We start from the raw sequence: 14,913 nt of genomic DNA on the forward strand, positions 1-14,913 counted from the left end.
TCCTCACTACTAAACGGTGGCTCTGAGTGGAGTTGTGGTCTCGTTCCTTGCTTCCCAATGCTCTACGGCCTCGCCTCGCCTTCTTACGTCAACGTGACCCCTTACTAGCATCCGTGGCGACATAGCGCTCCCTTCCAAAGTTTTTGAAGTCAATCGTGGCTATTGAAATGACTTGACTGGACACCCCCGATAGCGCCAGACCTCGGAAGCGAAATGTGGTTACGTCTGGATAGCGCTTAGATTGGGTGACCACCAATAGAATAACAGTTGTCAGGCCACGCTGCAGGTAGTGCAGCCAAGTCCAATGGACATGGTGACACTGTTTGGAGGCTTTCATCCAGCAGTGGATTGATCGCAGCTCATTGTGATCATTATCACTGACAAGGATTCCTATTTATTTTTATTCACGTAAAAAATAAACATTTTTAAAATAAATTCTAAAATAGGATTTTACATGAACTTTCTATACAAGACTGACATTTTATAGAAACATAATTTTAATGTAGATGTTGGCTTTTGTGTCAAAATAAATTGCACATCACAGCACGTGCTATTTCAGTGCATGACAATACGTGCATTCGCGTTTGTTTCCATGTAGAAATCAGTTAATATACACAGCACGTGCTCACAACATCACAAGCAACGAGGGACACCTCCAATCGTGAACACTCAAAATGATCATGTATTGGATGTAATGATGTTTAAACCAATATACAAAAATATTCCTTAATTCTAAATGTTACATCTGTTAAGTTCCCCGATGGCAAATGTATTATATCGGTCGTGTGACCAGATTCAAACATAATAATTTACACCCCTCTTGTCAAGCCCATGCCGTGTCATTCAAGGGGGGTTTGATTGTACTTCACGCTGGTCATTGTGGGTTGGCGGAGGGTGGGGAACCGATTCATGTATCGCTCGCCACCAATGTTAAACGGAGCTTGGAATTGAACTTGGCTCACCGGGGTTATACGACACTGCTCCACCCCCAGATGTAATTGTGCCACAGTAAAGAGTGTCGCGTATACATTCTGGTTAACATTTTCCAAGTGCAATTTTGAAAGATTGTTCTAAAAATATATGGATATTGACTTTTTCAGTTTCCTTGCAAAATAGTTACATGTATTATTGCATTGAGACATCCGTGAACATTTAAAGAGCACCCCAATTTCTTTCAAACGAGATCAATTGAGGCCGCCACTAAGTCGCCAGTCCTGAGATCTTGTTATGGAAGAGTTTCTCAAGCTGCAAGAGCAGACCCAGCCTGTACTGGAGAGTGTCTGTATTGAGTTTCAGTAGAAATGTGTACAGTGGTTCCCTGAGTAAAACCTCAATGGGGACAAACTCCAGCACCTGCTGCCGAACGTTACCCTCCCGGTCTCCTCTTCCATCGCCGCATCGCTCCCCAGCGTTTGAGACCGCATGCTGCAGCACGCTGATAAACTCCTTCACGCCTTTGTAAACTGATGGATGGCGCAGGCCCGCGCAGAGTAAGACGGTGGTGATGTGAAACGAGCTGGGCGAGAGGTTGAGGAAGGAGAGGCGGCAGAAACATTGTGAAAGGGCAAAGATTATTCCTGCGGAGAATCGAGTAAGGGCGGCGGGTAGGGGCAGCACCAGACAGTCGCCCTCTGCCAAGCGGGAGAACATCAGCTGCAATCCGTCAACGAGATTTTGCTGAAACAACACATCTCCGTCGTAGAGCAGTGGGCTGCTTAGAACTCCGACGAACGGTTTCGGAATGAGGACTGTGTCTCGAGTCGCGCTGCAAGTGTCAAGAGGCGTGGGTGGCAGAATTGAAGGTCCTCCACCGCAAGCACTGTCAGGCTGTGCGCTGTGCACGACTGCACTTGCACTGGATTCATCGGTACTTTGTGATTTGTTTTTCCGAGAATTATCGATAACATCGTCCATGGGGTTTAACTGCGCACAGAGCGTTTGCCCTACAGACGCACGTCGAGTCTGTTGCCCGATATCCATATAGTAAACGCCTCTCAGTTCCTTCCCATTCAGAAGTTTAATGAGCGTCGCTCGGACGCGCTGCTCCGTTTCCGCGGCGCTCTGGCTTCCTTCGCGGTGCTGCCCGCTCAGCCACACGGCGTTGGCCGGCCGCACGACGGCCGCCTTGGCCCGCGCCTCATTGAGACGCTCCAGCAGTTTCACGTCGCAAAACGGGGAGTTGGCCACGCGTCTGAGCGCAGGCCCGTGCCGCACGGAGAAGGTGCTCTCGTCTGGAGGATCCGGCGAGCACTCGAGCACGCGCTCCTCCGCAGGGTCCTCGGAGCGCTCGTCCGCACCGTCGCACTCACCCTCACGAGCCGCGTCGCGACTCGGCGCGTCGATCTTGAGCAGTGCATCGAAGGTCCGCATGTCCGGCTCAAAGTAACCCTGCATTACCTTCTCTCTCCAGCTCAGGCTCTCCAGTTCTTTCCTCTGGTTGTAGGTCCCTACCTGACGCTGCTTTCCCTTCCCCGAGTACGACTGAAAGGGTGGTGCGCCAGATCCCCTGGGTGGTCGCTGCATTAACCAGTCGCGCCGGGCGAGGGGTTGCACGTCGTAGTGGTCCGTGTAGAACCAGGCGGCGGCCTCGCGCACTGCCTCGATGTGAGCCCAGCGCTCCTCGCCCGCGTCGTTCTCAAACAGCCACAGGTTCTCCAGAATCGTATCGGCCTGCAGCTTCTGCAAGGGGGAATTTTTTTCTTAAAAACGAGCTTCGGCACAATTAACACAAACTCAAGCAAGCTCACAATTTATGGAAGGCAAATTCGTGGTCTCCTTTGGGTCCCCTTGGCCATTCCACATAGGTCCCTTTGGCAACTCCACATGGGAATGGTGCGAATACCAAAACGTACTAAACAATTACTAAAGAAGGTGTGTGGCCACCTGGAACATGGTGGCGCAGGCCAGCAGCTGCTGGGTGAAGGAGGGAGGAAGGCGGGCGGCAGGGAAGAGGGCCGTGTGGGCGCACACATCTGGGCCCACGTGCTCCTCGAGCCGCTCGAGCAAGGCGGGGGGGAACGTGTCCCGCCCGCGGAAGCCCAGGCACACCACGTACAGCTCCGAGTTGCCTGCTTTGCTCGTGGCCGGTTTCACCACATGGACCTCCTACGGAAACACCTTTGTGTCACTCGTACATATGCGCGTTCATTTATTTACGTAGCGTCGTCCATGGTAAATTGTATATACAAACGCCGTAGAATTTGTCACGTGCACTTTTCACACGGGAAATCAAAGACGAGCGCGAAGGCAGCCGGGACCGGCACCAATAATTACCCAAACACTGTGGTCCTATATTCGGACATCTGTGAGAAAGAGCTTCATAGCTCATGGGATTCCTCCAGTCTGAACACTCAATCCTCGTACAGATGGAAATGAATCCACTTGGCGTACTGCCATGCCCTGGCAAGCCAGAAGATGGTGACCCCGCCATCTCACAATCTGTGTGACCCACTCATGCTTGCTCAAACGTGCTGGTTTGTTGGAGTGCATAGCCACCAGCGGGAACGGTCGCGCTGTGGTCAGCGTGCTGCACTACAAACCCGGCGACCCGAGTTCAATTGACGGCCAACATCGGTGACAATTATCTGAACCAGTCCTTGACCTCGCCTAGATCGACTCATCCTCAAATGAGGAACTGGTGCGATGTGTAAACATTGCCACGAGGGAGATGAAGGCAGCCGGGCGTGGCATTAGCCACCCACTGCCTCGTGTGCCGTTCCGGCCTTCATAGGTGCTCGCTAACAGTATATAACAATGTATGGACGCATGTATATGTGTGTGTCGGTGTAGCTGTCAAAGCAGAAACGGTTGCGTTTTTAAATTGGACAAGGCACCGACCACTCGATGAGCAGTCATTAGTTGAGATTATAAAACTTGCCGCACATGCAAACCCTCTCAACCGCAAAGGATCACATTCATGCAATTTTAAATCTGGGCATTGCACCGAACAATATAATTCTTTGTCATGGACTCAAATGTCATGAACCATTGGCCTACTTCAGGATTACGCTTGAGAATAAGCTTTTAAGCTTCAAGAGAAATCTTTAGGCATATAGAGTCAAATTTATGTCAGGAACACGAAATATTGTTACTTTATTTCAAGTGTGAACTTATGTTTCTTTGCTAATGGGTTGAATTAGTTTAATTAAAGTTGGCAAAAGGAGATATTTTGTATGTCACATTTCTGAAACAGGATCAAGTCTCCAAAATTAGTTCATAATTCTATCTAAATGTGCATCAATGTTTATTTCAAATACACTTTTAAAATGTACCATTATGAAATGCATTGTCACAAATACTGAATCTGATTTTGAGAAGCAGTTCATAATAATTTTTATATATTTGGCATGAGCACCATTGTTCTAGTTCATGGCTCTCATGGAGGAGATATGTTTCAGAGATGGGTATAGGCTGTCGGTAGGGGGTGATGTTGCTTGCATAATCCCAGCTGAGTCATTCGTGTGCATTTGTTAAAATTTGGAAAAATGTGGACCATGATGATGGCACACAACGGCCTGCTTGTTTTGAAGTATGGGGGAGGATCTTCTACGGCTACTGTGAAGCAGACGGCGCTCGTATGTTTATGGTTAATACACAACCGCAGTAATAACCAGGGAGGGCTGCCGGAGTCGAACCAAGAACCTCTACAACAAGCTGTGAACGCGCCACCGTTGGGCCGCGTCACCGCCCCACATTCCTGCTGCAAAGACTCCAATGCAGCACGGGAAACCGTACGGGACGCTCACGAACCTGGAAGGTGCACACGAGCAAGAAGAGGAGGCAGGCCGAGGAATGCTCGAAGAGGGTGAAGAGTTTGAGGACGAAGGATCCGCCGGGCGCCAGCAGGGCCAGCGCCGTCACCGTCTCACAGAACACCAGCGGCGCCACACACGCCTCCTGCTCCCCGGGGTTACCCTGACGGCGTCATACCGCATCGCATCACAGCACGCACCACACCGCACACATCACGGAGTAAACACTCCACACTCGCTACATCGCAAAACATGGAACCACACACGGGACGTACTCCCATTTTCATTTCACAGCAACAAAGATCCCCCGTTATAGTCTTAACCGACTTGGGGCAAGTGCTGTTAGCAAACACTTATGAAGGGCCGAATGGCACGCGGTAGGTGGCCAGCACCACACCTGACCGCCTTGGTCTCCCTCGTGGTGATGTTTACGCACCAGGTACTCATTGGAGACTGAGTTGACATAGGGGAGCCCCAGGACCAGTTCAGAAAATCGTCACTGGGTTCGTAGTGCAGCAACACTAAACAACACGTGACTGGCTTGCACTCCACAAACCCACGCGCACTTCTTCGGGAGTTCTACCCTCGTGTGCGCGTGCATTTTCTTTAGGCACTCCTACTGACGTAAGAGTCTCGAGAGCAAGCGAGAATTTCACCGTGTGACGCAAGGTGCCGGAATCGAGGGGAGGGGGGGGGAGGGGGGGGAGGGGGGGGAGGGGGGGGGAAGGGGGGTGGAGGGGGGGGGGAAGGGGGGTGGAGGGGGGGCACCCCGATCAGCACCCCGAGTGGCACGGCAGTCCCGCACGAAACCCCTGCGGACCTGGCAGTCGAAGCTCCCGTCGGCGGTGACTAGGTGCGCGCCGTCCCCCAGCTCGTCGCGCGCGCGTTCCTGCAAGCGGCGCAGGTTGGCCAGGCACATGGCGTCGCCCGTGTCGTCCGCACCGAAGCACCAGCGGGCCGCCGTGTGCAGGATGAGGCGCGCGTCCGGGATCATACTCCCGCACGTGTTGCTCTCGTGGAACGGGTTCAGGGTGGTGGCCAGCCAGCACAGCTTGCAGGCCGCCTGCGCCGGGGATTCACACGGTGAGAATCGGCGTCTGGTAAACACCGGTGCGGCATAGCCCAATTGCGCTCTGGTTGGGGTGGACTCAGGTTGCGGTGGATGCGAGTGTTTGTTCCTGTGTTGGCTCAAGCATTTTCCCATGATGGGCCCTTCATACAACTATGATTCTTAAAATAATTGTTAGAGACTATTACACTTTTCGTTTCATATTTTGGTAGCTTTTTCTTTCTTGGATATGGATTTTTAGTCATGCAATGGATTTTTGGTCATACTTGTAACACATTTTAAATACAAGTTAACATTGACACAGATAACCCTGAAATACTATTTAAATCCTGGATTTGAAGCTTTCGTGACTGCAAGGAATCATATTCTTAGGTTTTTTCGGTAAAGTCACGTAGGTAAAACATCAAAATTAATTAAAATAAAATAAAACAAAAATCACGACGTTTCGGAGGCAACACAAGTCTCCGTCATCAGGTGGGACCGTCACAGCCGAATTAGCTGCATCAAGTGAGGCAATGATTCAAGATGTAATCCCTTATAAGCAAGTTGAAGGGGGGAGGAGAGGGGGGGGGCTCATCAGAATGTGGTAGCCAATGAATGGAACGTATCGGGAGGGAGGGGGGCGGGGCTCGTGCTGTCTTTGAGCCCCGCCCCCCTCCCTCCCGATACGTTCCATTCATTGGCGACCACATTCTGATGAGCCCCCCCCTCTCCTCCCCCCATCAACTTGCTTATAAGGGATTACATCTTGAATCATTGCCTCACTTGATGCAGCTAATTCGGCTGTGACGGTCCCACCTGATGACGGAGACTGGTGTTGCCTCCGAAACGTCGTGATTTTTGTTTTATTTTATTTTAATTAATTTTGATGTTTTACCTACGTGACTTTACCGAAAAAACCTAAGAATATTTAAATCCTGCTTGAATAGGCACAATAATTGACCATGGAACCTGCTGCTCCACACTGTTTCCTTTCAGATACATTGACTAGAAAGGGAACATTATTTGACAGAGCCTGCTAGAGATACGTCGAAAATTTACAAACTTTAATGATGGGAAAACTGATTATGTGCGCCTACTTCATGAAGGTGCCACTGATGACCCAAATAACTACCGGCTGATTTTGATCGCATCCCCCCCACCAATCAAAAAACACAAATTACAGACTATCCAAAAGAATTACCTGCTCCACACCAAGCAATCAGACTTCAAGGAAAAGTTCAGCACAACCTCGGCAGTGCTGAAGACTCCTGATTTTATCTTCAACAGCCTGGATTATAAACACCTTCTCTGCCATCCTCTTTCTTGACCTACCTAAAGCGTTTCATACAGCAGATTGCGTCATCTGACCGGGCCAACTTAAACCTCTCAAATTTTCTGATCCTACTTTAAAAACTGGTTCCAGAGCTACTTTTCAGACTGCGGGGAAGGGGGGCGGCTCTACCCCCTCTGGTCTCCTCCCTTGCTCTTCGGGGGTCCCCGGGTTACCTGGGGGGGTGCCACGGTGGCGAGATGTTAAATACCTCACCTGATATGCAGGTGGTCGTGGGTTCAATACCGACCCTAACGCCTGTATATTTGGAGTTTGCATGTTCTCCCTGTGGTCACGTGGATTTTTCTCCGGGTCCTCCAGTTTTTCCCTCCACATTTAGAAACATGCGTTTAGGGTATTTGGCTGCTATACATTTCTACGTGATACGCCACTGTGTTGGGCTATCATTTCTGGCCAGGTCACTCCTGAAAAAAGAGCTATATAGCTCAGTCGGCCTTACCTGGTAAGATAAAAAAAAAGTTTACATTAAAAAATAGTTTAACCTGGTGCGTTCGCAGGTAATGGTTGAGGCTGCAGATGAATGCGCCGGGCGCCTCGCACAGGTGCACCGAATTGATCCTGCCGCCGCCGCGTCTCAGTGCAGAGGGTGGCAGCACGGGCAGGCCTCCTGCCAGCAGCTCGTGAAACTTGCACCAGGCCTGCGTGCACAACTCCGCGCCGGCCACACGCCGCACGTGCCCCACCACGTGCCCCGTGCGGTTAGTGGCGGCCGTGTGCTCATGCCACACATCCAGAGGCTTGTCACTCAGACGCCCTTTGACCTCGTTCAGATCCTTCTTCAGCCGCTGCAGGTCCGCGTGGGGCTGCGCCGAACACAGGTTCGAAGAGAGGATGTGAAGTTTCATTGAAGTGAATCGAGCTGACATGAAACAGAGTTATATTCAATGTAACGGGCACACTGGGATTTGTGAAAAAGCTTAACAATCACGACTTAAAAAAAAAATTAACATGCACCCAGGCCAGCTGTGAATTCTAAACCAATACTAACATCTATTCAAAATAATTATAACACTGATCTCAAGGTTATGCTTGGTAGGTGACCGCTGTCTGTATAGGATACAGCAAGGACTCAATCAACTGCTCATCTACGACTGCACATGATGTCAATAGGTGGCCAATGCAAGAACATAAAACTGTTTCCAGCTTTAAGTATTCCAAAGGCAAGAGACATTTTTTGTCAAGTCACAAAGATGTGCATTCAACAACAATGCCTCAGCTGTGACTCTGGCTTATCAACTTTTACTTAAGAGCTAAATAGATGATTATTTTTACTAAATAGATGATCCAACCAAGTGGCTCAGTGGTTAAGAATGTGCAGCTAGCAAATCAGAATCATGTCCAAAAGTTGACCAGGCCCTTCATTCCACCTGGTACCACTTTGGGAGAAACCAACTGCAGTTGTCTGATGAAGGAACTAACCTCCACCAAAGAAATGTGGAATTTCCAATCACCGAATTGGGGATTAAACGGGAGATGAGCGCCATGAACACGAGCATGCGATCGGGGAACTCAATTTGAACGTTTTCGTCCGAAAAGCACAATTAGAACGCAGTGGTGCTGACCTGTTGCGCCGCTGGAGAGGAGAAGACCAAGCGAGCTTCTGGGAGAGTCCACGTTTCACCGGGGGGAACACGGAACTCAAAACGCTTCTCAAACAGCTGAGCCACCTCATCCAGGACTGCAGCATTAGTCGGTGGTGCCTCCTCCACCCGCACTCTCTTCCTCTGCCCGCTCTTCATTGTCCTGTCACAAGGCAAATACAAAGACAACGACCCAAGTCATAGCCTTTAATACACTGTTGGGGCAAGTGCTGGGAGCGAAAAATGACGAAGGCCGGGACGAAACACGAGGAGAGTGGATGGCCAACACCACGCCCAACAACCTTCGTCTCCCCAGTGCTGATGTTTACACACAGCACCAGGTACTCATTTTTAGGCTGAGTCGACCTAGGCGAGGCCCAGAAATGCCTCAGATAATCGTCACTCGTGTTGTCATGAGTGGGAACCGAACTCGGGTCGCCTGGTTTGTAGTAGCACAGAGCGCTAACAGCTACACCACCGCTCCCCACTATACAGCTCCACACCCATGCGAACCTACAATTATAAGTTTGGGCATAAGTAGCTTAAAGTGTAAGTTTATTTATTTAAAAAGTGAGAACTTTTGAGATAAGGATAATCTCATTTGCAAGAGTGACCTGGACAGTCAGTGGGCGAAGGCCACTAAAGTGAAGGTGGCAATACAGTGATCCCTCGTTTATCGCGGTTAATGGGGACCGGAACCCCTCGCGATAGGTGAAAATCCGCGAAGTAGGATTGGCCCCCTAGGAATTTCCGTATATGTGTGTGTTGGTACCAGAATGTTTAAAATATGTATATTTATACTTTATATATATATTTTACTTAAATCTATTCAATTATAAAACCTTAATATACATTCACTCTCTCTCTCTCTCATACGATACGTATTATGGTGTTCTACACTCACCAATGACAGTAGTATCTTGAGACTTGACTCCAGTAATGACGACGACGACGATGACAATGACGATGACAATGACGACGATGACAGACCTGTGCAGTTCGATGAATGTGATGATGAATGATGATGATGATGGTGTTACTGCACAGGTATAATGAGGCCTTTAAATCAGTTCGGGAAGCGCCTCATCGTCAGATATTGGCGCTGGATCGTCAACATTTGCTTCTGAGAGAGGCGAAGAGGCTGGTGGTGGCAGAGAAGAGGCTCCCACTCCACTCGTAGAGGCTTCAGGTTTACTCGGAGGCTCTTCTGCTGGAGGCGCTGATGGTGTAGCTGGGGGTTTTACTTTGGAGAAGAACATGGTGATGAGTAGTTGCTGTCGTTGTTTTTTCAATTGCTGCAAAATGCCCTTGTACAAGGACATAACCCTGTCAACACGGTTGCTAAACTCGACAGCTCGAACCATATTATCGTCGATGTCTTGTGCAAATCGTTGCATTGCCCTTGCCATGTTGCACAATTGTTGCAGGTTCTCCAGGGTAAGGCCAAGCTCTTCAATTTCTTTGTCTTGCTCTTCTTCGCTTTCTTCTTCACTTGCAGACTTCGTCATCTCAAGGAGGTCTTCATCTGTCAGTGGGTCCGAGTGGGCATCGATAAGGCCGTCATCACTGATGAGCTTAGGAAACTCATACTCCATGTAACGACGAGCAGCATCGGTCTCGGCAGAGGCAGCCTCACCATACAAAGGCACACTTTTGAGGCCGTATCTCTTTTGAAATTTATCGAACCAGCCTTTGCTGGCTGTAAAGCCTCGTCCTCGAGGAGGCGAATCACTCGTGGCAGAGCTAGTACTGGCTTGAGGTTCGTCAGGATCATCTTCAGCAGCTTCTTCAGCATCTCCTTTGTCGTCGTCATCGGACAAGGTTTGATCATAGAGAGATTTGGCCTTTGTCCTGATCATATTAGTGTCCAAACTCACGTTTTTTTTCCTGTAATCAGCAACCCACAAGGCTAATGCAGCTTCCATTTTCACAATTCTCTTATTACGCGGAGTTACCACACGTTTTGCTTCTTTATTAAAGCTTATTGCAGCAGTTTTGCGGATGTCAGCTTCGTCTTTTTTGATGTAGCGCACTGTCGATTCATTCACTCCATAATGGCGTGCCACCGCGGCATAACTTCTGCCCTGTTTTAACATATCTAAAAGTTTGACCTTTTCACTGATGGTCATCATCTTCCTCTTCCTCTTGGGCTCACTAGAGGAATCTTTCGCAGGGGCACGGCGCTTAGGAGGCATTGTAAGGGCTTAACGAAAAGCTAATTTCGAACACAACACTAAGATACGCGAGACACAGTTGACAGCGTGAACGAGAGTGGCGAGATACAACAAGGGAAGAAGCTGGGAGAGGATGCGATGATGCGCAGCCAATCAGCTCACGGGATACATCCACTCGTGCTCTCATTCGTCGATCTCGCGCCGGGAACTAATCACGTGCCTTGTCTGAGTGCCCGTGGGTATGTACAAAGCCTCTGAGAGTTTCTCTCTTTGTCTGGCATCCTGGGAAACCGTTTCTCTCGCGTATCACGATGAAACAACGCTGCTTTCCGCAATACGGCTGCCGATATGGCGGTATTTTTGAATTTTTATTTTTCGATGAATATTTTTGAAAAATCCGCGATGCACTGAGGCCGCAAACTTGAACCGCGAAGTGGTGAGGGATTACTGTAAAGCGAATTTCACTGCCCCCCCTCTCTCTCTGTATAATACCTCGTCACAGAGGAGCTGTTCATCTGTCTCTGTGTGTCTCTCTGCGTATGTGTCCCTCTATGTGTCTCTCCTCTGTCTCTCTCTCTGTGTCTCTCTCTGGGTTTGTCTCTCTCTATGTGTTTACCTCTCTCCGTGTCTGTGTTTGTCTCTCTTTGTCTGTCTATATGTGTGTGTCTCTCTCCGAGCTTGCATTCACACCTGATGACGGTTGCTTGTGTTGCAATCGAAACGTCGTATTCTTTTATTTATTTTCTCTCTACGTGACTTTACCGATAGAACCAAAGAGAAGGTGGCAATGTTGGGTGGTTGTCCAGGGCGCATGTGGCAGGACTTCTGGTCGAGATACGAGACGCCTAGGAGGGAGCCCCCCCCCCCCACAATGTCTCCACTTCACCGGGGATCCATAAACAACAACCCCCTTTCCACTGCATGTGCACCGGACCCAAAACATCCCCATGCACAAGATGGGGGGGGGATAACTCTGGGTGGTCGACACAGCGGGATTCATGAGCTCACTTGCTGTACTGCCCCCCCCTCCCCCACTCAGGGTAGATGATCTCGGACCCCCCACTCTGGATAGATGATCCCGGGCCCCCCACTCTGGATAGATGATCTCGGGCCCCTCACTCTGGTAGATGATCCCGGGCCCCCCACTCTGGGTAGATGATCCTGGCCCCCCACTCTGGGTAGATGATCTCGGGCCCCCCACTCTGGGTAGATGATCCCGGGCCCCCCACTCTGGATAGATGATCTCGGGCCCCCCACTCTGGATAGATGATCTCGGGCCCCCCACTCTGGATAGATGATCCCGGGCCCCCCACTCTGGGTAATGATCCCGGGCCCCCCACTCTGGATAGATGATCCTGGCCCCCCACTCTGGGTAGATGATCTCGGGCCCCCCACTCTGGGTAGATGATCCCGGGCCCCCCACTCTGGATAGATGATCTCGGGCCCCCCACTCTGGGTAGATGATCTCGGGCCCCCCACTCTGGATAGATGATCTCGGGCCCCCCACTCTGGATAGATGATCCCGGGCCCCCCACTCTGGGTAATGATCCCGGGCCCCCCACTCTGGATAGATGATCCCGGGCCCCCCACTCTGGATAGATGATCCCGGGCCCCCAATCTGGGTAGATGATCCCGGGCCCCCCACTCTGGGTAGATGATCCCGGACCCCCCACTCTGGATAGATGATCTCGGGCCCCCCACTCTGGGTAGATGATCCCGGACCCCCCACTCTGGATAGATGATCTCGGGCCCCCCACTCTAGATAGATGATCCCGGGCCCCCCACTCTGGATAGATGATCTCGGGCCCCCCACTCTGGATAGATGATCTCGGGCCCCCCACTCTGGATAGATGATCTCGGGCCCCCCACTCTGGATAGATGATCTCGGGCCCCCCACTCTGGGTAGATGATCTCGGCCCCCCACTCTGGGTAGATGATCTCGGGCCCCCCACTCTGGATAGATGATCTCGGGCCCCCCACTCTGGGTAGATGATCTCGGGCCCCCCACTCTGGATAGATGATCTCGGGCCCCCCACTCTGGATAGATGATCCCCGCCCCCCACTCTGGATGATCTCGGGCCCCCCACTCTGGGTAGATGATCTCGGGCCCCCCACTCTGGGTAGATGATCCCGGGCCCCCCACTCTGGGTAGATGATCCCGGGCCCCCCACTCTGGGTAGATGATCCCGGGCCCCCCACTCTGGGTAGATGATCCCGGGACCCCCACTCTGGGTAGATGATCCCAGGCCCCCCACTCTGGATAGCTGATCCCGGGCCCCCCACTCTGGGTAGATGATCTCGGGCCCCCCACTCTGGGTAGATGATCCCGGGCCCCCCACTCTGGATAGATGATCTCGGGCCCCCCACTCTGGGTAGATGATCTCGGGCCCCCCACTCTGGATAGATGATCTCGGGCCCCCCACTCTGGATAGATGATCCCGGGCCCCCCACTCTGGGTAATGATCCCGGGCCCCCCACTCTGGATAGATGATCCCGGGCCCCCCACTCTGGATAGATGATCCCGGGCCCCCCACTCTGGGTAGATGATCCCGGACCCCCCACTCTGGATAGATGATCTCGGGCCCCCCACACTAGATAGATGATCCCGGGCCCCCCACTCTGGATAGATGATCTCGGGCCCCCCACTCTGGATAGATGATCTCGGGCCCCCCACTCTGGATAGATGATCTCGGGCCCCCCACTCTGGGTAGATGATCTCGGGCCCCCCACTCTGGATAGATGATCTCGGGCCCCCCACTCTGGGTAGATGATCTCGGGCCCCCCACTCTGGATAGATGATCTCGGGCCCCCCACTCTGGGTAGATGATCTCGGGCCCCCCACTCTGGATAGATGATCTCGGGCCCCCCACTCTGGATAGATGATCTCGGGCCCCCCACTCTGGATAGATGATCTCGGGCCCCCCACTCTGGATAGATGATCTCGGGCCCCCCACTCTGGGTAGATGATCTCGGGCCCCCCACTCTGGATAGATGATCCCCGCCCCCCACTCTGGATGATCTCGGGCCCCCCACTCTGGGTAGATGATCCCGGGCCCCCCACTCTGGATAGATGATCTCGGGCCCCCCACTCTAGATAGATGATCCCGGGCCCCCCACTCTGGATAGATGATCTCGGGCCCCCCACTCTGGATAGATGATCTCGGGCCCCCCACTCTGGATAGATGATCTCGGGCCCCCCACTCTGGGTAGATGATCTCGGGCCCCCCACTCTGGATAGATGATCTCGGGCCCCCCACTCTGGGTAGATGATCTCGGGCCCCCCACTCTGGATAGATGATCCCCGCCCCCCACTCTGGATGATCTCGGGCCCCCCACTCTGGGTAGATGATCCCGGGCCCCCCACTCTGGGTAGATGATCTCGGGCCCCCCACTCTGGGTAGATGATCCCGGGCCCCCCACTCTGGGTAGATGATCCCGGGCCCCCCACTCTGGGTAGATGATCCCGGGCCCCCCACTCTGGGTAGATGATCCCGGGCCCCCCACTCTGGGTAGATGATCCCGGGACCCCCACTCTGGGTAGATGATCCCGGGCCCCCCACTCTGGATAGCTGATCCCGGGCCCCCCACTCTGGGTAGATGATCTCGGGCCCCCCACTCTGGGTAGATGATCTCGGGCCCCCCACTCTGGGTAGATGATCCCGGACCCCCCCCCAACTCTTGACGAACAACCGCGGAGCGCGCAACTCAAAGTGAGGGCATGGCGCTTACACACAGCCGTGTCGCTCGCAGCCCGCGTCGCCTCGTCCGTCGTCTCGCCTCGTCCGCGCCCAGCAGGAGAAGAAGCAGCAGCAGCCGCAGAAGAAGAATCGGCACCCCACGATCCCCACGACCACGATCCCGCGGGGATCTCCGCTCCGTCTCCTCACGGGATCGTAACCTCGGCACCCCCCCCACCCCCACACTTGTGCGCATGCGCACTTCCGCCACCGCTGCTGCTGCTAGGCTACGGTGGCGCGAATGCTCGCCCGTCGCGGTCCATTTACCA

General features: G+C 52.4%; 1 protein-coding gene across 2 annotated transcripts; it reads right to left on the minus strand.

Moving 5' to 3' along the window:
* Window positions 1–14: 14 nt before the first annotated feature.
* Window positions 15–14,810, minus strand: CMTR2 (cap methyltransferase 2). Of its 2 annotated transcripts, XM_078868649.1 has the most exons (7): window positions 14,637–14,810; window positions 8,716–8,896; window positions 7,636–7,956; window positions 5,572–5,814; window positions 4,750–4,914; window positions 2,884–3,105; window positions 15–2,679 (listed from the first exon to the last, which is right to left on the minus strand). In XM_078868649.1, the coding sequence occupies exons 2-7, from the start codon at window positions 8,890–8,892 to the stop codon at window positions 1,201–1,203; spliced, it is 2,607 nt and encodes an 868-aa protein (XP_078724775.1). In that variant the 5' UTR covers window positions 8,893–8,896; window positions 14,637–14,810; the 3' UTR covers window positions 15–1,200. The 2 variants fall into 2 exon arrangements, with proteins under 2 accessions (XP_078724775.1, XP_078724776.1); XM_078868650.1 differs by lacking the exon at window positions 2,884–3,105.
* Window positions 14,811–14,913: the final 103 nt, after the last annotated feature.

The sequence above is a fragment of the Lampetra fluviatilis genome, chromosome 26 (genome assembly GCF_964198595.1).
Source record: "Lampetra fluviatilis chromosome 26, kcLamFluv1.1, whole genome shotgun sequence".
Lineage (NCBI taxonomy): Eukaryota > Metazoa > Chordata > Hyperoartia > Petromyzontiformes > Petromyzontidae > Lampetra > Lampetra fluviatilis.

Coding starts and splice junctions, on each gene's coding strand:
- CMTR2 (XM_078868649.1), bottom strand. CDS start 8,892: ATGAAGAGCGGGCAGAGGAAGAGAGTGCGGGTGGAGGAGGCACCACCG. Junction 3,106..4,749: donor TGCTCGTGTGCACCTTCCAG/GTTCGTGAGCGT, acceptor GTGTTTCCGTAG/GAGGTCCATGTGGTGAAACC. Junction 2,680..2,883: donor CCTGCGCCACCATGTTCCAG/GTGGCCACACAC, acceptor TCCCCCTTGCAG/AAGCTGCAGGCCGATACGAT.